At 54.2% G+C, this 22267-nt stretch overlaps 9 protein-coding genes across 9 annotated transcripts; 4 read left to right on the top strand and 5 right to left on the bottom strand.

The window, feature by feature from the left end:
• Positions 1-109: 109 nt before the first annotated feature.
• CABS01_01213 (uncharacterized protein) lies at positions 110-1321 on the bottom strand (the record flags this gene model as incomplete). Its single annotated transcript, XM_060534593.1, has 6 exons — positions 110-818; positions 878-961; positions 1020-1049; positions 1110-1120; positions 1188-1210; positions 1276-1321. The coding sequence occupies 6 exons, from the start codon at positions 1319-1321 to the stop codon at positions 110-112; spliced, it is 903 nt and encodes a 300-aa protein (XP_060401671.1).
• Positions 1322-3624: 2303 nt separating this feature from the next.
• CABS01_01214 (BTB/POZ domain-containing protein) lies at positions 3625-8475 on the top strand (the record flags this gene model as incomplete). The annotated part of the gene is made up of 1 exon (XM_060534594.1): positions 3625-8475. The coding sequence occupies one exon, from the start codon at positions 3625-3627 to the stop codon at positions 8473-8475; it is 4851 nt and encodes a 1616-aa protein (XP_060401672.1).
• A 488-nt stretch (positions 8476-8963) lies between these two features.
• CABS01_01215 (uncharacterized protein) lies at positions 8964-9461 on the bottom strand (the record flags this gene model as incomplete). Its single annotated transcript, XM_060534595.1, has 1 exon — positions 8964-9461. The coding sequence occupies one exon, from the start codon at positions 9459-9461 to the stop codon at positions 8964-8966; it is 498 nt and encodes a 165-aa protein (XP_060401673.1).
• A 2085-nt stretch (positions 9462-11546) lies between these two features.
• CABS01_01216 (uncharacterized protein) lies at positions 11547-11726 on the bottom strand (the record flags this gene model as incomplete). Its single annotated transcript, XM_060534596.1, has 1 exon — positions 11547-11726. The coding sequence occupies one exon, from the start codon at positions 11724-11726 to the stop codon at positions 11547-11549; it is 180 nt and encodes a 59-aa protein (XP_060401674.1).
• A 1624-nt stretch (positions 11727-13350) lies between these two features.
• On the bottom strand, positions 13351-13563 carry CABS01_01217 (uncharacterized protein; the record flags this gene model as incomplete). The annotated part of the gene is made up of 1 exon (XM_060534597.1): positions 13351-13563. The coding sequence occupies one exon, from the start codon at positions 13561-13563 to the stop codon at positions 13351-13353; it is 213 nt and encodes a 70-aa protein (XP_060401675.1).
• Positions 13564-14230: 667 nt separating this feature from the next.
• CABS01_01218 (uncharacterized protein) lies at positions 14231-17162 on the top strand (the record flags this gene model as incomplete). Its single annotated transcript, XM_060534598.1, has 3 exons — positions 14231-14455; positions 14521-14622; positions 14694-17162. The coding sequence occupies 3 exons, from the start codon at positions 14231-14233 to the stop codon at positions 17160-17162; spliced, it is 2796 nt and encodes a 931-aa protein (XP_060401676.1).
• A 163-nt stretch (positions 17163-17325) lies between these two features.
• Positions 17326-17574, bottom strand: CABS01_01219 (uncharacterized protein; the record flags this gene model as incomplete). The annotated part of the gene is made up of 1 exon (XM_060534599.1): positions 17326-17574. One exon carries the CDS (start codon positions 17572-17574, stop codon positions 17326-17328), a length of 249 nt encoding a protein of 82 aa, XP_060401677.1.
• A 540-nt stretch (positions 17575-18114) lies between these two features.
• CABS01_01220 (uncharacterized protein) lies at positions 18115-19244 on the top strand (the record flags this gene model as incomplete). The annotated part of the gene is made up of 4 exons (XM_060534600.1): positions 18115-18247; positions 18491-18570; positions 18627-18678; positions 18943-19244. 4 exons carry the CDS (start codon positions 18115-18117, stop codon positions 19242-19244), a joined length of 567 nt encoding a protein of 188 aa, XP_060401678.1.
• A 214-nt stretch (positions 19245-19458) lies between these two features.
• Positions 19459-21908, top strand: CABS01_01221 (VHS domain-containing protein; the record flags this gene model as incomplete). Its single annotated transcript, XM_060534601.1, has 6 exons — positions 19459-19501; positions 19576-19736; positions 19832-20611; positions 20668-20740; positions 20796-21050; positions 21109-21908. 6 exons carry the CDS (start codon positions 19459-19461, stop codon positions 21906-21908), a joined length of 2112 nt encoding a protein of 703 aa, XP_060401679.1.
• Between the last annotated feature and the right edge of the window lie 359 nt (positions 21909-22267).

Below are 22267 nucleotides of genomic sequence, written 5' to 3' on the forward strand. Positions count from 1 at the left end.
TCCAAAAAGCCCCGGTGTTGGTATCTGCCTGTACAAGATGTACATTCCTCCGGTTGTCTCTCTCTTTCTCTAATTTTTTTTTAAATCTGTTCCATTCTAGGTGCAAATTTTAAGCATTGGTCTTGAGGGTGCGGAAGAAATCCATGACGCCAGTGAAGACGACGAGGAGGATACCGCCTCCGGGACCGAGACGGAGGACCTTGGGCAGGAAACCCTTGTACAGAGCGCTGAAACCCTCCTCCTTAGCGACTGTGGCAACGGCGGGCCAGGCCCAGTTGTACTTGGGGGTCTGTCCGGGGACCTTGGGGCTGTTCTGAATGCGGGACTTGACGACGTCCATGGGGGTGTTGAGGATAGTACCGACGGTACCACCAATGGCACCGGAGATCAGGTCGTTGGTGACCTGGCCGGCCTTGTTCTCGGCCTTGGGGAGAAGCTCGCGGACCTGGAAAATGCAGCCAAAGTAACCGGCGTTCCAGACAATGTGGCGCCACATGGTGCTCTCGAGGCCATTGTACATGGCCAGGACACCCTCGGCGGCGACGGTCTTGCGGATAACGTCGAGCATGCCACTGTACTTGCCGGCAGAGGCCTTGTCCTGTAGTCTAATCTTGACGAGCTCGAAGGGGACGACGACGAAGGCCTCGGTGGCACCGGCGCTGGCTCCGGTCAAGATGGAGAGAGACTGGTTCATCTTGGCAGCGCCGAACAGGTTGCGGTAGATCTTTCCCCACTCGTCGTTGGCGGCGAACTTGGTAGCACGCTTGGGAGCCTCCATGAGGATGGGGGCGGTGATACCGCGGTAGAGTGTCGCAAAGCTGCGGTTCGTAAGCTTGGTGAATACATTTGCGGAGGCCGACGGAGTGGTTTCGCCTACCCCTCGTTGCGCACAATCTTGCGGAAGCAGTCAACCATGCCATTGTAGTGGTCGGCACCTACGCCCTTGCCGGTTTGGAGTTGCCTGAATGTTCGTGTCAGTCGGGGTTTGCGCGGGCGGCTGGCGATCGAGCAAAGCTTACACTCGTGTCTTGACGACGTCCAAAGGGTACCTATTGTGCGGGTTAGCATGGTGGCCACGTGAGCGTGTCGCAAGAGGATTGTTGACTTACATGACCAGAATCTAGAATTGCAGAAAGCGTAAGCATATCTCGTCAATCCATTACTGTATGGCATCTCTGTGTACTGACCTCCGAGACACCGGCAATGGCGCCTGGATGCAGTGGTCAGTATTTCGGGTCCGATATCGCGACGGTGGGGGGATTTCGGGCAACGAACCTGCGGCGAACTGGTACTGGAAAGGGAGGGGCTTGTCGGTCGACATCTTGACGGTAGACAGCTAAGAAGACGGTGATTAGCTGGGAGAGGAGAGCAACGGCGGGTGCAATTGAGAACTCACCGAGAAGCAAAATCAATCGGGCGGGTTGAGGTGCGTAGGTGGGAGGGTTTGAGAAAGCGCTGGGAAACTGGAGTGAATTGGATGGAGCGGAAAATCGAACGAGGTACGGAGTCTTAGCTTTAGCGGGAACTGGGCTCTTATCGCCAGGGCCCCCGGGCGGAGGTCCCTTATCGGCCTCTTTTTTGTGTGTGCAGCTCGCACTGAAAGTCTGAAGCAGCCAGTTTCCAAGTTACCGAGCGGCGCCGGACTCCACCGGATGGGCTCTTGCAGCATCTTGCTCATCGTCCCTGACACTTGCGAGGCTCATGATTGGTGCGCTCTTCTGGGACCAGCGGGATTACGTATTGGCATCTCGCTTTGGTAGCATGGCGGCACTGCGGCAGCGTGGGCAAGTGGCTTTTGGGACGTTCCGGGGACCTGGGGGGGATCTTTCTTTACCCCAGGGCCCGGGCCACCTCATCTTCCCTCTGCAACCCATGCCGAGATGCATCTGTCACTGCGACGGTGAGACAGTTTTCATGTGCCGTCTATTGCCGAGATTCGTGCGACAATTCCGACTCATAGGCGACGGTCTTTCCTTACATTGATTTCAACGCCTTACTTAGCAAAACTAGGCGTGCCAGATATCGCGGCTTCAAAGCTGGCAAGGTATTGCACATCATTGATAGTAGACTCTAGAGGAGGTTAACGCCCCAAATTGCCTACTCACATACGCCAAACTAGACACACCTATTTGGAGTGTTGTATCTGAATAAGGCAAGTCATGACGATGCCAATGGTTGCTTTCGCCGAACAATACTCTCTATATAAGATATCCAGAAATTCAATTTGCATGCAAATGGCCGGCATTGGTTGCCAATAACTAAGAGCAAGCCCATTGCGCGTTACCTGCCTTGGGTGCTTCGGTATCTTCCCTCTCAGCACAATAAGGAAGCAGATGGCATTCGGTAATATGCAAGCCTGCCGAATCGAGTGCCGCCCGAATGCGATCCCGGCGTTTCGAGGGCAAAGAGACCGCTGGCGGGGTGCAGCAGCTGGCGGGGGATAGCTCCCCACCTAATAACGGCCTTAGATAAGCACACAACATGCACCCGTGAGTCGGGAGTTGCAGTTCTTGCATTGTTTCGTTTCCACCACTGCTGCGAGCTGGGGCAAGTATCCGCGAATTTGTTTCAACGCTTTGGTCGAGTGAAGACTGGTTCTATGGATACAAATAGTGAAAGTAAATTAAAGAAGTCTTTCAGCATATCCTACCTTCTTGGAGAGATGTACATACACATACCTATGTGAAAACCTAGCAATTGCAAATCCAAGTTACCCAAGGTATGGATTAGGTACCTTAGATACTGACATAGATCCAGGGTGTTTGGCCAAGTGACAAACACCTTGAGTGTTGCGCACTACTCAACCACTTTACGAATTGAACAAAACTAGGCTGGAAAGTACTCACTTTGTCATCGCCGTGACTTGGGTTCTCTACTATGTAGGTTAACATGCATACATAGACAGATTTCCCATGACTTGCTCGGCGTGCCAGGACCAGCATGTCTCAATCCCCAAAAAATGTACCACTGCCCGCTAGCCACCCCACCTGAAGCGACAAACTGGAAGCTTGTCTGGCCTGCAACCAGAGCACAAGCTCCCAGCTTCGAGTCCGATTGGCTGCGCAATAACGCACCAAGGTGCCTGTCACCCACGCTGCATGCCCCCCGTGGAGCCGGGAATTCGCGGCGCGGCGGGCTCTGACGCGCACAACTGGCGACTTGAGGTGAATACCTTCAATTTCCATCGCCAACCCCACCCCCGATTCACATCTCTTCGCCAGCAACGACCCTCCTACAACCGTCGTCCTCATCTCATCTTTCGTCCATCTCGATCTTGTTAGAAATCAACACCAAAACTCGCAGACCCGCGACACCGTTCATCAAACCGAATACCCTCGCCACGCGACTGCTACTACGCTATCGTATCTAAGAGTCACAAGCTCAACGACCAAGTGGCAACTTCGAAAACCCCCCCTCCCCCTTTCTCTCTCTCAACTCTAGGGCTTTGTAACCTCACAACACCCCCCGCGCACCATCTGGCCATCTTCGAACCGTATCGATTCAATACCCACGATTCCGCTCTTCTCGCGCTCGGAATCGCACCTTTAAACAAGCCGTGATCCCAGAGACTCACAGCGAGGTGCTATCCAAGTGCTGGAAGGGTCCCTTGCCTACCATCTGCCCATGAGTCACCTACTTTGGAAATATTATTGGGAAAACGATGTCGACAGGTTTCGGCGTCTACTGGTCCCGGCCGGCCACACGGCGCAAACTGCGACAAGGAGCCCGGGCATAGGTGCTGGACCCCTTGGGGGCAGTCCCGGACAATACGGAACTTCTCCCCGAAATGTTAAACAACGCAAATCCTCCGCCGTCGGTTTCGGCCCAGCTGGATCAAAGAATGCCAATAATGCTCTCGGAAAGGCTGAAATCAACAGCCGTGATCATGCTGGCCTTACAGTTCTGCTCCGCGCTGCTTCCTCGATAGATTCGGCCGCCATCCTCTTCGTCCAGGCCCTGCTCGACCACCCCTCGATCGATTTATATGTGCAAGACCCCGAGAGTGGCTGGAACGCTCTTCATCGAGCACTCTACTGTGGAAATATCGCCATTGCACGTCTACTGCTTGAACGAGAGCGCAAGATCCTTACAGAGCAAACCCTCGGAGTCTCGGTCTCCAAGGTTGGGCAGTTGATCAAGACGAAAGACCGCGAGGGCAACAGTCCTTTTGATCTCTACAACTCAACCATTGCTGTGCGAACACTGGGAGACTCTGGGGACCCCAACGACTCTGACGTCGACTCGGATACAGACAGCACCTCAGATGGAGGCCAGGCATTGATGAGATCAGTCGCTGCACTTGATGGCGCAGCGGAAGGCGAGGAAATCTTTGTTTTTGGAAGCAACCGCAACATCTCACTTGGTGTGGGCGACGAAGACGACCGGCAGTATCCCGAGAGGATCAACCTAAAGCGGCCGGATCAACTCATCCGCAGATTCTACCAAGAGTACTTGGAGAAGACCAAAGCTGTGTCTCATGGTGCCAGCCTGCCGGAAGAAGATGTGGAGCTGGAAGAGATTCCAGCCCTCATCCGCAATCGGCCTCTGCGGATTCACGATGCTGTTCTCTCAAAGTTGCATACCGCCATCTTGACAACTGACCCGGTTTCGAACTTGTACATCTGCGGTGTTGGCCGAGGCGGGCGACTTGGGTTAGGCGACGAAAATACCCAATACCGCTTCGTGCCGGTACAAGGCGGTCTCGCCGACAAGAAGGTAGTGCAAGTTGCACTTGGTCAGAACCACACTCTGGCTGTCACAGATGCTGGAGAGCTATGGACCTGGGGCTCCAACAGCAACTCCCAGCTAGGATATGGCTTGCCGCCGCCAGCCAGACAAGACGAAGAACCGATGAGCACCACCCCACGACAAGTGTTTGGGACACTCAAGAAGGAGGTCATTCTGGGAATCGCAGCATCGGCCGTGCATTCAGTCGCCCATACCTCCTCGTCACTGTTTTGCTGGGGTAAAAACCTCGGCCAGCTGGCGCTGATGGATGCGGATTCGAGATCCTTGGAAGTCCAACAAACTCCCCGAAAAGTCGCAGCTTCGCTCTTCTCTTCGCCCATCGCCGCAGTCTCCGCCGTAGATAAAGCGACCACCGTCTTGCTGGCCGACAGCACCGTCTGCGTCTTTACGAGCTACGGTTATAACTTTGTCAAGTTTCCTTCCCCTGACGTCTTTGTAAATCACCAGTTCACCGCATCAATGTCGACAAGGTACAGTACAGCACGGAATCAGGTCAGCCGCATCACATCCGGCGGCGAAACGATTGCGGCTGTCACTACGAGGGGTGATCTCTTCACTATGGCACTGATCCACAAGTCGGATGCGACTACGACGGCAACTTCCACAACAAATCCAGCCAAGATCAAGGGTGCCGTCACGACACCGCAATGCGTGTGGAATGCTCGGAAGGATGGTGTCAAGTCCGTCAGTGTTGGTGAACACGGCGCTGTGATCATCTGCACAGAGTCTGGAGCCGTTTGGCGTCGTATCAAGCGCGCTAAAGCGAAGGATGCTGCCACCCCGGGGTCAGCAGACATCAAGAGAAAGGATTTCAAGTTCCAGCGTGTACCGAGTATCACCAATGCTGTTGCTGTGCGGAGCTCCACGTTTGGTGCATTCGCGGCAATTCGCAAGGATTGTGATGTCATGAAGGAACAAATCAGCATCAACGAGCAGTCGCTCTGGGAGGACTTTGCCTCCCTGTTCGCACTACGAGAGTTTCAGGCATCGAGGCCCAATCCCGGCGACAAGGACACGATCAGTTTCTGGAAAGCCGAGGAACTGAAGTATCGGATAGGGGAGCTGCCGTACGAACTCCTAAAGTCCGTGGATCTGGAGCGTGACTTACGACAATTTCTCCTGATGTACCCGAACTCGGACGTTGACATGGAGATCCGCACCTCGTCATATCCAGATGTCAAGATACCGGTGCACTCATGGATCTTGACTGCCCGAAGCTCTGTTCTGCGAAGTTTGCTCAGCGACTATCGCAATGGTGGTCAGGGGGACATCCCGCAAGTGCTAAGTCTCGAAGAGGGAGATGGGAGGACGATAATCACCCTCGAATCGGTCGACCTGCTGTCTATAGTGAACCTGGCCGTCTATCTTTATGATGACACCGTCGTCCCGGCATGGAACCACACTCGCCAAGCACCCGCTCTAGCCCACAGGTATCGCCAGGTTCGGAATGAGCTGATGAAGCTTGCGACGAAGCTTGACATGATGAAGCTGGAGTCGGCTGTCCGTCTGCAGACGACTGCGGAAAAGTCCCTGGACAAGGACTTTGCCAAAGCCATTCAGGACCTCAGGTACTTTGAAGACGCGGATGCTCTTGTTGAGCTCGACGGCGAAGAGGTACCGGTTCACAGCCAGTTGTTGCGCCAGAGATGCGAGTTCTTCGAAGGCCTGTTCCATGGGCGAGCCGGCGGCATGTGGCTTGCTGGCCGTCGCGATGAACTAGACGAGGAAGAACTTGTCCGGGTGGACCTGAGTCATTGTGATCCTGAGGCGTTCCAATATGTCTTACGATACCTCTACGCAGACGTTGGGACGGAACTCTTCAACCAGACCACATCAGCCAATATTGACGATTTCTCTGACCTGGTAATGAGCGTCATGAGTATTGCAAACGAACTCATGCTAGACCGGTTGTCCCAGATCTGCCAATACGTAATTGCACGTTTCGCCAATACTCGAAACATCGCTCTGCTGCTCAACGAGATCAGCGCATGCTCTATTACGGAGTTCAAAGACGCGGGGCTGGAGTACATTTGTCTGCAAATGGAGGCTGTGCTGGAAAACCACTTTTTGGATGGCTTGGAGGAGGATCTCCTAGAGGAGTTGGATAACGTCGTCCGAGAAAATCAGCTAGCTCGCTATCCTTTCGCCAGAAGTGGACGGGCCGAGCTGCTCTTGTTTGAAAAGGACCCCGATCTGGCTCTCGATATTGACGAGGAACGCCGTCGGAGAGTGCGCGAGATGGCTTTCCGGACTACGCAACGAGACGACGAAAAGAAGATTTCATCATCCTTCAAGACCAAATTCGGCAGCCTTGAAGACTTGTCCGGCGTTACCTCTCCCAGTTTGGACAAATCTCGGCGCAAGTCTAAGACTGGCCGCAACGAGCCGTTCAGTCCCAGCCTCAGACCCAAGGAATCCCATGCCGATTTGATGTTCAACATGGATGACGAGGGACCTTCCGCTCTAGGTAGCCCTACAGTATCACCCACGCAAAGGGCTGCTGAGGCAAAGAGCCAGTCCGAATTGGACCGGATTCCGTCGTTGTCTAGTCCCTGGAAAGACACCAAGGTCCAGGCAGGCTCGCCGCAATACCCAGTGCAAAGCCCCCCGATGGGTACATCCGCCAACCTCGGCATGAGCCCTTCGCCGGCAGACTCACGTGGGCCGACTGCCCAAAGATCTGGCAGCCCGTGGGCGGCAGCGGCATTCCCAACCCAAAAGATGGACCTGCGTCGAGTTCTGACGGAGACGCCAACAAAGTCCGCCTTGTCCGCTGGCATTGCCGCGCAAAAGAGCAAGGAGGCTTCGCCCAAGCTCGCGCAGCCCAAGGTATCGCAAAAGGAGCGAAAGAAGCAACAGCTAGCCCAGGCCGCTGCTCAGGCAGCTCTCGAGGCTGAGGTGTCACAGCCGAAAGCAGCCTGGGACAAGGACGCAGCTGGCAACAAACCTGCCCCCTGGAAGCCTGTCACGAGCGGGCCCAAGACGTCGTTGAAAGATACCCTGGCCAAGGGCATGGCTAAACCAGCATCACCGCCAGTGGACAGCCCAACTTCAAAGCCGCTGCTCTCAGTCGAGAGCTCTGCGAGATCTTCACCGCGGAGGGCAGCTTCGCCGGACACGCGGTTCCCGGGCCAATCCCGCGTCAGCAGCTCCTCCCCAGCCGTGGCCGGCGCCTCGACAAGTCAACCCGCGTCGTCGAAGCCGCTGGTCCCGCACTCCAAATCTTACATTACACCCGCGAACAAGGCCGAGCCCATTTTGGGATTGAGTATGGCAGACATCATCGGCCAGCAGAAGCGGGAACAAGAGATTGTCAAGGAAGCTGTGGCGAAGAGGTCGATGCAGGAGATCCAGCAGGAGCAGGAGTTCCAGGAGTGGTGGGACCAGGAGACGCGGCGGGTGCAGGAGCAGGAGGCGAGGCGGGAGACCAAGGATAAGACGGCGAGGGAGGGTAGGGCGCAGAAGGACGGCGCCGGCGGAGGCGGCAGCAGCAGCAAACGAGGGCGTCGGGGCCGGGGCGTCGCCAAGGGCAAAGCATCTGGCGGCGCTCCTCCGGGTCAAGAACACGGCGCCGCCGCCGCCAGCAACGCCGGTAACGTCGATGCCGGAGGGGCACCACCGGCCAAGGCGCCCGGTGGCCCGGCGAATAACCCCCGAGGGCGTGGTCACCGTAACCGGGGGAGAGGTGGGAAAGCATCGGCATCCGCAGCGGCATCTACATTGTGATTTTTTGCGTCTTGTTTACAACTGATTTTCTAGGGCGTTTCAAGGTGTCACGGAGCCCGACGAAAAAACCTCGAGGCATGGTTTTACATTTGGGAAACACGGGAATTGGGTTTTCTATTTTACACGAGCATTGGCGGACACCAACGTTGTGTGGTTACCAAATGTTATGAAATTGCTTTTTCGCTTGGTCACAATAGACGAAATGAGAAGACAGACAGACGGAAAGAGAAAGAAACTTCTTCACTCCTACATGTTGCACCCACTGCCGCCGACCGCTTCTCAAAGATTTTGACAAGACTTGCACGATTCAGGTTCTCGTTCACCGTTGAGCGCTAAGGCATTGGCTTGGTAACGGACTTGTCCTTTTGCTAGATGGGAGGTGATGCCATGTGACCGGTGGGGGAGGCAGAAACGTTGCCAAGAACGGTATACTTGGAGCTACCTACTAAGCAAGAAGCAGAAGGCCCTCTTCCTCCGCAGCGGCGATTTTACCACGATGCCGTGCCCGCTTTCTCCTCCGATGTACAGGTCTCACAGAGCGTATCTATACGCAAGTGTAAAAGGGGGAGGAAACGTGTGGTACTTTCGGGAGATGGGTCCGATCTGCAGACGCCGGTTCGGATGCAGCGTGCCACTGCGCCAGAACCACAGTCACCATGAGTTGCGTGGTGTGTGATGCGTTGTGGTGCGCGGTTGACTTGCCTTACGTTGAACGGGTGCGGGGGAGAGGAGTGGAGCCCGGGCCGGAGCATGGTCTTATCGTTATCTGCAGATATCACGAGTCGGGTGGCAGTGGCACTGATAATGCTAATGGCAACTAACCTGAAGCACCAAAGACGATGGTGGTGATGCTGATAAGGGGGCTGGCTGCCAGGCTGGCTGATGGATGTGCAGGTTGCTAGTTCATTGGCGATCGGTGCGATGACTCGTTTGCCCGGGGAAAGGTTGCTTGCTGCTTGGCTGCTCGATTTGGGATTGCCGCACATGCCGCCAGGGGTGGGATCACGACAACATTGACAGGCAACGAAGCGGCAAGCCAGATGGAGTAGGTCCTTGGGGGTTTGCCTTGCCACGCTTACCTACCTTGGTATATGGGCGAGAGATCGGTTTCTCGGACAGTGCCGTTTAGAGGAGCTGCTGGAGGCTAGATCCGGCGCATTACAAAGTTGCCGCCCGTGGAGAGACGACGATAAGAGAGGCGGGTATTCTGTCGGTCCTGAGTCTGTAAAACAGGATTGGGGGTTCCCAAAGAAAAGAAAGGAAGACGAGCTGAGCGCTATGGTGACGGGAGAAGGATTCCCGGGATCAACCGAGGACCGGGTGAGTCGAGTGCCTACGTTAGTGTTAGTGTCGACTACCGGCGTACAAGCCTGCGTACCTTGGACCCTGCCATCTATCCGCCTTTTCAAAAGTGTCTTTGCTCATCGTGGACTCGGGCGAGAGAAACATCGGCGACCTTGTTGACCTCGACGTTCACTTGATGGACGCAAGGGACATGGTGATGAATCGAAATGATGATGGCGCTGGGATGACCCGGCGTCGATGCCAGCTGTCAGCGAGCACCAGTATGTATTTGGATCCAACCCCAATTCTTCGCATTGCAGGGTCTGTGGGAAAGCCTGCGGTACTCCGTACAAGTCAACAAATCAACAAGCAAACACCGCTGCGGCCGAGAGAAGCGGCCCTGAAGCAAGGCAGAGAAGAGCAGGGACAAGCGAGACTGGTGCGACTGGTAACAGAAAGTCAACGAGGCACAAGTTGGCCGAGGCAAGGGAAGAGTGAAAGTGGAAGTGACTTAGCAGAGCCGCCCGCCACCCCTTACCTACCCCGTCATTTCTGCCCCAGAACCCAGCGGTCATGCATGGGGTGGAGTTGAGGCCATTCTGAGGTCCGGGCTTGGTACGGAGTAGGGTCGCGGCGCTGCCTATTCCCCATCCAGGGCATTTTTGCATATTGGAGGCGGCGACCCGGAGGACTTCCAGGACTCAAGCGTCAAAGATGTGAGAGCCAATCCCCGTTGATTTGATTGCCTGACCTCTCCGTATCGGGGCAAGTGTCTGTATGACTACGAGGTGCAGTCCCGGGCGCGCCCCATACATGATACATGCAGCTGGCGATGGGCTTGCTCAAGTTGGCGAGTGGCAGCCTAGAGGAAGAACTTGGAAGAAGTTGAGCCTCGAAGTCTAGGTTGGGGTTGGTTGACCGCCGTCGACCGTTGGAGTTAGAGTTAGAGTCTAAGTACCTTGTTATCGAAGAAAGTTAATTCTTTCTAAGTCATAAGTATAAGAATATAGTTTTAATAAAATAATATAGTACCTACCTAGTACTTAAATTAAGATACTTTTTTAAGCTTATTATAAAAAAAGATAATTATATTACTAACTACTTATTATTAAAGTTTATAAGTAGCGCTATAACTTTAATTATTATAGTTTTAATTATTATAATTTTAATTATAATAGCTTTATTTATAATAAGTAAAAAGTCTAATTATAAGTCCTTTAAAAGCCTCTCTTTAAGAGCTATAAAAGCTTCTAAATTAAGTTAAAATACTTATTAAAATATTAATAACTAAACTAACCTTATAATAATAATTTTAATAAAAGACTTAGTAAATAATACTAAAAACTTTACTAATATTAAGTACGATTTATAAAACGTAATAACGTAGCTATAAAGTATTACTAATATATTTTATATTAAAAAAAGTATTATTAATATTAATAAAACGAATAGGGCTATATTAATATAATACCTCGGCTTCTTTTTATAATTTAAAAATAATTACTTTAAATAGTATTAAAAATTTATTAAAAAGCTCTCTTAAGTATTTTAATATATTTATTATTATTTTTATAATAATAAAACTCCTAGCGCTTATATATAAGAGTAAATTATTTATTTTTAAATAATAATATTAGCTTATTAATAAGCTATTGAAACTGCGATTTTAGCGATTCCTTAATAAGGGAGAGGGTAAAATAGAAAAAAAGATAAGTAAGAAAAGGGTTAAGGTTAAATAGTGCGGAATTCGAGGGCAGGGTAGCGTCTATATATACTGCGGTAATCCTCTAGTAATGCAAAACGATGGAGTTAAATAGTGTGGAGTTGGAGTTAGAGATGGAGTCATGTCGATTTGAGGATGATGGTGGTGACTCTGACTCGGAAGGCAATCCGTGCCACCCCTCAGCCTCTTTCTTTTTCGTCTTCCTTTCTTCTTTTCTGCATTTTTGGGTCTTCTTTGTTGACATCTCTCGACGCGGTATGTCGATATCCTCAGGTCAGCTGGGGGTAATCAATCGAGCCCAGGGAAGCAACACAAAGACTCTTGGTGATTGAGTGAGGAGCATGCAGGAGGCATTTCAAGAGACAAAAGTGGAAGAATGGGAGTCTTCACCCCACGGCCGCCGTCACACAATGGGAAGGCCGGTGCTACTATGCATCTTGACGAACGAAAGGTGCAAGTACAACCAGGAAGCAAGAGCAAGGCATGGTACTTTGACCATGTACTTCCCGTCGTTCGTACTTTGGAGAACATCAGGGTGCTTCCACTGTACCTATGTCACTATGTCTCTACGTACTTGGTCCACCTGCGATCGTGCCTGAGGAAATGGAAAGCAACACACTCACAACTTCACAACTCCAACAACGCTCATCATCAGTCAATACAAGACAGCAATTCACACAACAACAACACCAACTGATCTTGTCCTGCGGTGCTACACTACAAACAATAACACCTGCAGCAACTTCAAACCCCAGCTCTGTTCCGTCCCGTCCCATCCCATCCCATCCTGTTCCAGTCAACCTAACGGAACGATGCATGCACGGGTGTGTCTTGGTCCACCGCCCATCACAGATGCAGCCCCATCGAGCCCATCCATGCTCCCCCTGTTGCTGCTCCATGCCCCTCCCCCCCCCCCCCCCCCCCCCCCCCCCCCCCCCCCCCCCCCCCCCCCGCCTCCCCCCCCCCCCCGGCCCCCCCCCCCCGCCGGCCCCCCCCCACCCCCCCCCCCCGCCCCCCCCCTTTCCGCCCCCCCCCCCCCCCCCCCCCCCCCCCCCCCATGCCGCGGCTACTGGCTGCTGTTGGGCCTGCACGGCCTGGTACTTCTCCCACGGATACTTCCACTGTCCAGGCTGTTAGCAGCACCTCATGCCGGGGCGGATGCGCTGCCGCTGCAGGACCCAGACCAGCCGGTGCCAGCTCCTCTCCTGCCCCCTACCTCTACCCTAGGTAGGTACCCTGTCACTCCTTTCTCTGTGAGCCTCTGTCCCCATCACTGAGGTGAGGTGGTGAGTCTCTCCAAGTCACTACCAAGCTCTGTATCTATACCTACACGCAGTCACTTTGTTGTGTGCTTATCCACACACTCAGACAGCTCCGACGAGAGATCCATGTCATCGGCTGCTCAGCGTCCTCCCTTCCCATCTCTCTTCCATCATCCTCTGCCTCCTGTACCTTACCTCCAAATCTACTCTATTACCTCTCGCCCTCCCTCGTCTGGTGTCTCTCTTCCTAAATTACCCAGCAATTGCTCAGACAACAATCCCTTTGTCTTTGCTTACCTCAACGTACCCCATTATCTACTTCTTCTTGTCCTCTTTGCATCATCACCTCTGGCCCTTGCGCCTTATCGCCCTTGGCCCCCATTCTGACAACGCTAAATCTCCATTCTGCTCTCCAAAGTACTCACCACAATCTTTCCCCCATCATCACTCTTCTACACTTTCCCTCGCTCTCTTCAAGTCAGCATATCCCGTCTGATCTTTCTGCTGTGCCTGTTTCTTCTTCTGTGCCATCCTTAGCCTTCCCTGCCCTCTTCCCTAGGTACGAACGCATCGACAAGTATACAACGCTTTACTTGCTTGCCTGAATCACAGTCCATTCTGCTGGCCCACCCAGGTGACTCGATGACGGAAGGGTACTTGTCGACGATCACGAGGCTCAACAACCATTGAGCGGATGACACCAGCGCCGATAACCTCCGACTCGACCACCACCGCACCGCAACTCCGCACATCGCCGTCCATTCTTCTCTGAACTCCTCCGTCCTTCTTGGAATTCGGATAACCACACCAGCCGCGCATTTTGGAGCGGCTCTTTTGCGTTGCTGTTGGAGGACCTGCTTAGGAAGTCGCTTTCCCTGCTTGGCGAAAGCTTCCCCTCTGTCACCACAGCTTCTCGTTTCGACTTTCCTGCTCTGTACCGCACGCAACCGAGAGCCATGGTCCAAGGCAGCGCTTAGCTTGTCCATTTCGCCCTCGCCCTCGCCCTCGCCCTCGTTCTACGGTTCTGCAGTCATCCAGCTCGGCTCCGTAACGCCCTTGGCCTGCTTGTGCGATATCGCTTCTCACCATTCGCCGCCCGTCTCCACGTTGGCTTAGTCGCCTTGCCCGTCGTCGCCTGCCTCATTTGCGCGCCGTTCCAAAAGGGTATTGCAACAACTACTTTCTCTCCGCCCGCCCTACGAGTTCTCCTCCCCCGACCGGCCGATTCTCCCCTCGCTGTGCGCTCAACGACCGAGGGTATCGAGGTGTTTCGCTCCCCTTTGCAGTTGTCATGAAGGATGGATGAGCAAGTTCGGTACCACCCCAACTTCGATATCGCGAATACCCTCTCCCCCGCCGCCTAGAACTTCCACGAATTCGCAACACACAGCTCGTCCTTGTCTTCCCAAAGCTTAGCCTACCACGGCGGCTTTTCAGATCAATCTTGTCCTAGACTTGCCCTTGGGGCCGCAATCTGCCAGACAAGATGCATCAGCAAGCTCGACCCGCCCCACGGGTCTCTTCCCCCGCTTCTGCGCCCCAGACGAATCCCACAAGAACGAACAACCCGAGAGAAGGAATGCTTGGTACACGCGAAAGGGCTAGCTCGGGAGCGTCTGGTCGCGATTCTGCCGCAGCGTCACCCACCATTGAGACGCCACCAGGTTCCGTTTCGGCAGATGCCGTCAAGAAGTTGGATCAGATAATTCAGGTGTGTACTACGAGACAGAGGTCAAAAGGTGCCATAGCCAAGATCCGCCACTAATTTGAGCGCAGAACTTCCACACCAAAGCCGCATCACTGGTGTTGCAATCACGTTTGAACCTGAAGCCCATATATGCGGCTCGTGGCTCTGGGAACAAGAAGCTGAACAAATGGGTGAGTGCTTGCTCGTTTTCAACCTCTGGTATCGCTTGCAGAGCTGGGTACTGACGCCTGTGCCTCCTTAGTTTCAAATTGAGACGGAAGAATTCGACGACTTCAAAGAGGAGCTTCGTATTTGGCGTAACTGCGGTAGCTTCGAGAACAAGCCTATGCCCCTCATCATCGAAACCTATCTCGATACATCACGTTTAACCCCTAGTCAGAGCCTGGTCATTGTGGACGAAAATGGTAAAAGATGGGACGTGATGGAAGCTCTCAACTCATCCGATTCGAGCGACGACGGCCGCTCTCTGCCCACAAAGAGAAACACGGAGGTGATACTCGAAAGATGGCGCATTGAACTCAAGACATTTCCCACATCCGACCCGGACGACTTTGGCCCAATATTGCCAACCATCTACAAAAAGAGCATCGTCTTCTTTCGGTCTCTCTTCGTTGCAACCAGGATTCTTCCCGCCTGGAAGTTCTCTCAAGCATCTGCAACAAAAGGCGTCCATCCTTCATTAGAACCCCGTTGCCGTGTCCGAACCGGCGAACTGGACACCGGCGGCATCGACCGGCTTAGGCATCCGTTGTACGATGGTCGCCCGGATGTCGTAACTGATTACGTTTTTGGCGACTTGGAGGTACCGGTTGGTCGCTTCTATGCATCAGTCACTTATAGAAATGAGTGTAACTTCAGAGTGGACGACTCAGAGGCGTTGCTAAGCTCACGATTCATGGGCGTCGATGAGAACTTCTTCAAGCCATCGCTGCCCCAGCGGACATCAAGCACCCGACGAAACGACCCCGAGGTGGGTTCTCTTCCGTCTCACAGAAGGAGCAGGACTCTTGCAGATATGCACCAGACATACGGCAGTCTCTCAACCTTTCACGGGGAGGGAGCCTTGGGCACTAGCCCTATATCAGCTCTCAAGGCTGTGAAGCCCCCTGGATCTGACACGAGCTCTCCGCCTGGGTCTGCTCCCACGAGCAATGAGCTGAACCCACCAAATTCATTACCCGTCACCGGCCTCGCAACAAGGCCCTCAATGAAGGGCTTCAGCAGCAGTGGCCGACGTCCGTCCGTCTCTTTCCAGCCATTCAAGGCTGGGTCACTGTCTGGATCCCCCGTGCCTCGAACTCTCGATTCCGAATCTCCCGCATCTCCCATCTCACGCGCGGCGGCACTTAATGCTCTTACACAACCTCGCAATCGGACGTCACTGACAGCAGGAATGCCTGCCACCCTACGAGGTGGCCCTCCACCGGCCGAAACAGCCGTAGTAGGCTCGCCCCGGCCGTCTTCGACAAGTCGGTACAGCAGCAGTTTTACTCATCGCAAAGGACGGTTATCATTTGGCGGCGCTAGCAAAGCCGGCGATGATGAGCAAGGAAGCAGCGGTCGACAAAGCCTATCCTCGTCAGTGGCTCAGCCAGGATCAGGTCTCCTAGCAGAAGCGAGTGCAGGCGGCAGCTCCGGATCGCTCCAAACAGATGACGATCAGATCTCGGAATTCTTGAAGGCGCTGGATAGCAAGAAGACGCTCAAGAGCTTCGAGTCAGGCAAGAAGGGCGAGGGCGCGACGAATCGGACAGTCGCACAGCTTTCGAGGTTTCACCTCATGAAGGAGTCGAACCAGGCGCTGACAGACTCAATGACTTCGTCGATGCAAATGCAGCGCTCCTCAAGCTCATCCAGTCGGCAGCTGTCCAACGTGCCAAGCATGGCCGCGCCAGCGTCAGTATCCGTTTCCTCCTCGCCCGGAAAGCCTCTCTCTCCTCACACCCCTCATACGCCTGCTGTCCCCTCACGATTGAGCGAGAACTCGATCATCAACTACAACACAAGCCAGCCGCGAAGCGACCGCACCAATCCCAGTGCAGAGAACACACAGATGCCTAGAGAGGACACCATCACCCAGGATGGGACCACTGCCATTGACATACCCATCTCTCCCAGAATCGGCACCCACCCTAGACGGTCTAGCTCGGTGGCACAGCAGAACCGGGCCATGGCCGACGATGAAGACGGGGATCTAGCCTTCGCCGCCAATCGCAGCATCAGCTTGGGGGCAGAGGATCGCGAGCCGCCCACGCTCAGCATGCTGCTGGGAAGACAGACTGAAGCTGAGTCTGCGTCTCGCCGAGCAGCGGGCTCGCTGCAGCCGACAGCAGACATCCCGTCCTCAGGTTCGGCAGAGATGATGAGGCAGGGTTCATCAGAAGGATCCAAACCCCCAGGTGGATTGATGGCAGTCGCGCCATCCAGTTCGCCATTTGGCAGGCGTCGTTACGCTGGCATGGCATCCACGGGAGGACGAGGCCAGACGCCTCCCCAGTCCTCCAGGGGAAGCTTCACGGGGTCCATTGGACGGTACGGACGCGGCGAGAATGACTTGATGGATGAAGAGCCGCTCCTTTTCGATATGTCAGAAATGGATGCGCAATCGAGGAGAAGTCTGGAGGAGGGCCGAGGTGGTGGCAACATTGGTTCTGGATCTGGCAGTCGAGCCGACTTTGAACCTCGCGGGATCAGTCGAAGGGGATGGTGAGCAAGGTGCCCTCAGTGGTGACGAGGGACGGCTTCACAAGGATATTGCTGAAGGTAGTCAGGAAGCGCATCAGGCCCATCTATTTCACTGGGTTATACTTGGGACTGAATGACACGAGCGCTTTTTTTTTCTTTCTGTTTTTTTTTTCATAGGCCTACAAGGCTCAGGAGGACCTGAGGACAGGGTCCGGCAGAAAGGTATCATCGAAACGGTCTTTCATTTTTACTTCTCTTCTCCCGTATTCAAGACATACATCAACGGGTTGGAGAGATGGGTTCATGGCGTTGGATGGAATCGGAGTGGCCAAGACAATTCCCAGTGCCGGCAGAGACGGCGGGGAGCACCTTGGGGAACCAAGGACATAGTACAGATACGATAGAGAATGCACAAAGACTGGCATGCATATACGCATTACTTTTGGGCCCCGAGTATGAGCTATCCGCCATCGCATGAGCTCAAGCTTAGAACTTGCAAGGGCGCAGTGACGATCCAGGGGTGCTAGACGTTCCAGATGTGGCTTGACGTCGTTGCTGGTCCCGTTGGTTGGCAGCTTGTTTCCGTGTTGGGTTCCCCGCAGGCCGTGATGGTGTGGCGCACGCAAGACTGACGTGGTGTTGTATACTAAGTATTTGGTTTCATCTCTCATGATCCTGTTTTCTGTTCTTTTGATCTAGGTATTCTGACAGCTTGATGCCTCTTGTGACGGAGAGATGTGGTCACCAAGATATGCTGTAATCTATCTCGGGGCTACGTGGTGATTGTTGGGAGGTGAAGGGTAGCGACTGCAAGTGAAGACTTGGATGATGCATGGATGTCTTAGGTAGAAGAAGAAGAGAGATATGTAGCTATTTTAGGCAGCGGGTTTGAAGATGCTTCTTTGTAGGCTAAAACGAGGCTAAGGTAAAATAAACGCAAGAAGCCGTGGGGACCGTGGTGGAGCAAGCCGAGGACGATGACCGGCCGGAGGAGGCAGGTCGCAGGACTCTCGGGCTCAGAGACGGATCAGGATCCGTTGGAATTCATGGGAGTCGAAGAAAGTCATCGTCGCAATTGGGCAGCGAAAGAGGAGGAGCCTACGGAGCAAGGTATGGAGGGCAACAAAAGAACCAAAGGCCCACGCGGTTGGTTACGCATGCTTTTGGCCGTCTCTCCTCCACACATGTGGCGGTGCATCAATTGCCCATAGGAAATGGGTACCGTTTGGAGTGTTTCCTGCCAGACCGCGGGTGGCAGAGGAGCAAGTCCGCGTAATTCATGGGCGAAACGAGCTCAGCCCCCCCTGTTAGATTTTCCTGAGGTATACTGTGTACCCATGCAGTAACTTACAGAGCTAGGCTGTGATGACGACGGGGCCTCTTTCGGGCTCTCCAAGGCGCACTTTGTTGGCGGCACCGCAGCACCACGTGAAGTATGTCACTCTCCGACTGTAATTGTATGCATTGGGTACATCCCCCGCACATCTAGAAAGCTGAAGAAGAGCAGCAGCTCACACTTGGGCTGTGGTGGACGGGACTAGGTATGGTAATTAGTGGTCCGGACCTTGTGACAGCCCATGGCGACATGGCCACCTTCCAGAGCCCAGGTGCCAGATGCCAGTTACTGCGTAGAGGTGTGCCAGGTTTCCCTGTGACCTTCTTCCCCCAAAGCCTCAAGGTAATATCCGACCTCACCTTGCCTTCCATTGCCTTCAGGTTCCATACCTTCCTTGCCTTAGCGACGGATGCAAGCTGCCGACTTTACCTTACATTAGGTAGTAGTTGCTTACTTTATTTTCCACCAGAGGTAGCAGACGACGACTGCAAGATTCTGCCGGGTGTGCCTCAGCACTTACGCACTTACGTACCCGTCACTGATTACCTCAACCTTGGCGACCTTATCCATCACCTTCCTTTCCCTCGGGTTCACGCTTCGCCTCAGCACACACCTACACACTCGCGCGACATACCCACCTCATCGAGACGTCCCTCTCCCCAAACACCCACAACCTTCAACTCCGCCGACCCAGGCTCCAAGAACCTCCAACCTACGCACGATTTGGCCAACCTTCGAGTGCACGCCTTTCACTCCGTCACACTCGCCTAATTCCGTCCTCAACATTGCCAACCATCGCATTGCATTCGCGCAGCCCGACGACGACTTGCACCTCGCCTGACGTAGTCCACCGCTTTGCCCACTCCAGGCATCTTCTTGCCACAAAGCGCACCCACAATATCTCCAAACCACTCGAAACAAGACACCTTCTTGATCTCACCCGTCACTACACAGCATCCCCAGCGGCTCACAGCTTTTGCCCAATATGTTTCGAGCTGCCGCAGCTGGTCCCTTTGACGAGGGCGTCGGTACGTGTGCAGCCTTGCGAACCAAACCCCATCGCTGGCCAACGTCGCTAACCTGCCCATCTTGCGTCATCTAGCCAAGGCCACCGACGAGAACCTGACGTCCGAAGACTGGGGAGCCATCATCGAGGTCTGCGACCGCGTAGGCAGCGATGCAAATGGTCCCAAAGAGGTTGTACAGGCAATGATCAAGCGCCTCGCCCACCGCAATGCCAATGTCCAGCTCTATACCCTCGAAGTGAGTTGCGCCCTTTCCTCCCCGGCTCGTTGCTGCCGCACCCATGCCGGTATACTGAACCTGTCGCTGACCTTGCTACTCTTCCTGCGCAATAGCTTGCGAATGCCCTCAGCCAGAACTGTGGCAAGAACATGCACCGCGAGCTCTCAAGCCGAGCCTTCACTGACGCCATGTTGAAACTCGCAAACGACCGCAATACCCATACCCAGGTCAAGGCCAAAATCCTCGAGCGCATGAAGGAGTGGTCCGACATGTTTAGCAAGGACCCCGATCTCGGCATCATGTACGACGCCTACTTCCGCCTAAAGCAGAACAACCCGACTTTGCAGGCCCCCTCGGCGCCCCAGAAGACTGGTCTGACCGACCTCGATCGCCAGAAGGAGGACGACGAGCTCCAGATGGCCTTGAAGTTATCGTTGCAAGAGGAGGAGAAGAAGAAGGCGCCTGCCGAGTCCAACGCCGGTCCATCCTCTTCTGCCACCGCCGCTGGATCCTCGACACACGCCGCTGCACAGCCTCAAGCTCACTCTACACCAGTACCTGCTGGCACGACAGCTGCCACCGTATCAAGGGTGCGAGCATTGTACGATTTCGTTCCTTCCGAGCCGGGCGAACTCGAGTTCAAGAAAGGCGATGTTATTGCAGTCCTCGAGTCGGTTTACAAGGATTGGTGGCGGGGCTCACTCAAGGGGAAGACAGGAATTTTCCCCCTCAACTATGTTGAGAAGCTCACGGATCCCACTCCTGATGAGTTGGCACGTGAGGCACAGATGGAGGCCGAGGTGTTTGCAGAGATCAAGAATGTCGAGAAGCTGCTCACACTTTTGAGCACGTCCAATACGGCGCCGAGGGAAGAGGATAACGAGGAGATATCGGTAGGTCCTACGAGTGCCACCTCAGCCCGACCCGGTACTAACGAGTCGCCAAATAGAAGCTCTACCACCAAACGTTAGCCATCAGGCCGAAGCTGATCAAGCTTATTGAGAAGTACTCCCAGAAGAAGGGTCAGAGATGCTTCACTCGCTTGTCTATGCTACTTATACTGACCAAAACATGCAGATGACTTTACACAGCTGAATGAAAAGTTCATCAAGGCTCGTCGCGACTACGAGTCTCTTTTGGAATCATCCATGTCGCATCCTCCTCAGCCTAGTTACCACCAGTATGCCATGAGACCTGGCCCCGGCGGGTACCCAGGCGGACCGGGGGCGGGCTATCCCCCTCAGGGTCCTCCTCAAGGCCCTCCCCAGGGCCCTCCCCACCAACAGCAGCAGCAGCAGCAGGAGCAGAGATACTATACTCCAGCACCCCAAGGTGAACTACCTTGATTGCCTTCTTCCAAGCGCACCAAGTTTAACTAGTTTGTACATAGAACAACCCCAATACCCTCAGTCTACGCCCTCGCCGAATTTCCAGCGTCCGGCACAGGCAACGCCTGCTCCCTTTTACGTAGCCGGTGCAGAGGTCCCCTCAGCGCCGCATCACAACCAACCGCAACAGTATCCTCCGCGTGATCAACGTATTCCATCCACAGGCAAGGCACAGGTGCCGCCGATCAACACCTCGTCACCACCGCCGGCCAACACTTACTCCGCATATTCTGTGCCTCCCAACCAAGGAAGGCCACAGAGCACTTACGGTCCCCAGGAGCTGGCAACCTCTGTCTACGACTCGCCTATTGCTACCCATAACCCGAGCTCTGCTGCGACATATACATCCTCCGTGTATTCCCAAGACGATTACAACAACGGTAGCCCCGTCGTAGGTAATTCGACTGTTCCAGCACCTTCATCCTTCCAACCATCTGCACCACCAGTCGGGCAGCCCTCACAACCACCTCAACAACCACCGCAACAACACCAGCAGCCACAGTACCAGAGTTATCAGCCACCAGGAGCTCAGGGGCAGGATAACTACGTCAGTGCCCCTACTCAGGCACCGCCGCCTGTGCCAACTGGAGCAGCTCCGCCTATCCCTGGTGCCGGTCGATCTGAAGTGATGACGCCACCGCCCCTGCAGCCTGGCGGTGCGGCCTACGATGCTAGAAACAGCCTTCCAAGCCAGGGACCATCACAGCCGCAGTACAGGGCGTATGTTCCTCCCGGTGGTGGTGCTGATGGACCGAGCGCACCGCCCGCTGCGGATTACTATCGGCAGAGTGGCGTCTACTAGACGCGGGGACTGGGCAGTAGCAAGCAGCCTTGATATTAAGTAGATGAGGTGGTCAGTTCGGTCGGAGGCCATCCTATTAGGCGGAGTACATTCAATATTTTTAATGACTTTTATTGACTGCGTCTGGGAGGTATTTTGGGCATTGACGGCCGCCCCTCGGCCATGCAAAGTTATGTTGTGTAGCAATCAGTCAATCGTATAGGTTGATTGAATTCAGGATGACGACTGTCAACTTTTTGGGAGTTCCAAGCCCGTCCAGAGGGCATCATACCCGGTATGGCGGGTAATTTGTCGATTGTGGGGAGGGAGGGAAACCACCGTAGTGAAAGTAGGAAGTAGAGAAAGGCCGAGGGAAGGGT

The sequence above is a fragment of the Colletotrichum abscissum genome (assembly GCF_030869225.1).
Source record: "Colletotrichum abscissum strain IMI 504890 chromosome Unknown Scaffold_2.1, whole genome shotgun sequence".
Taxonomy (NCBI): Eukaryota; Fungi; Ascomycota; class Sordariomycetes; order Glomerellales; family Glomerellaceae; genus Colletotrichum; species Colletotrichum abscissum.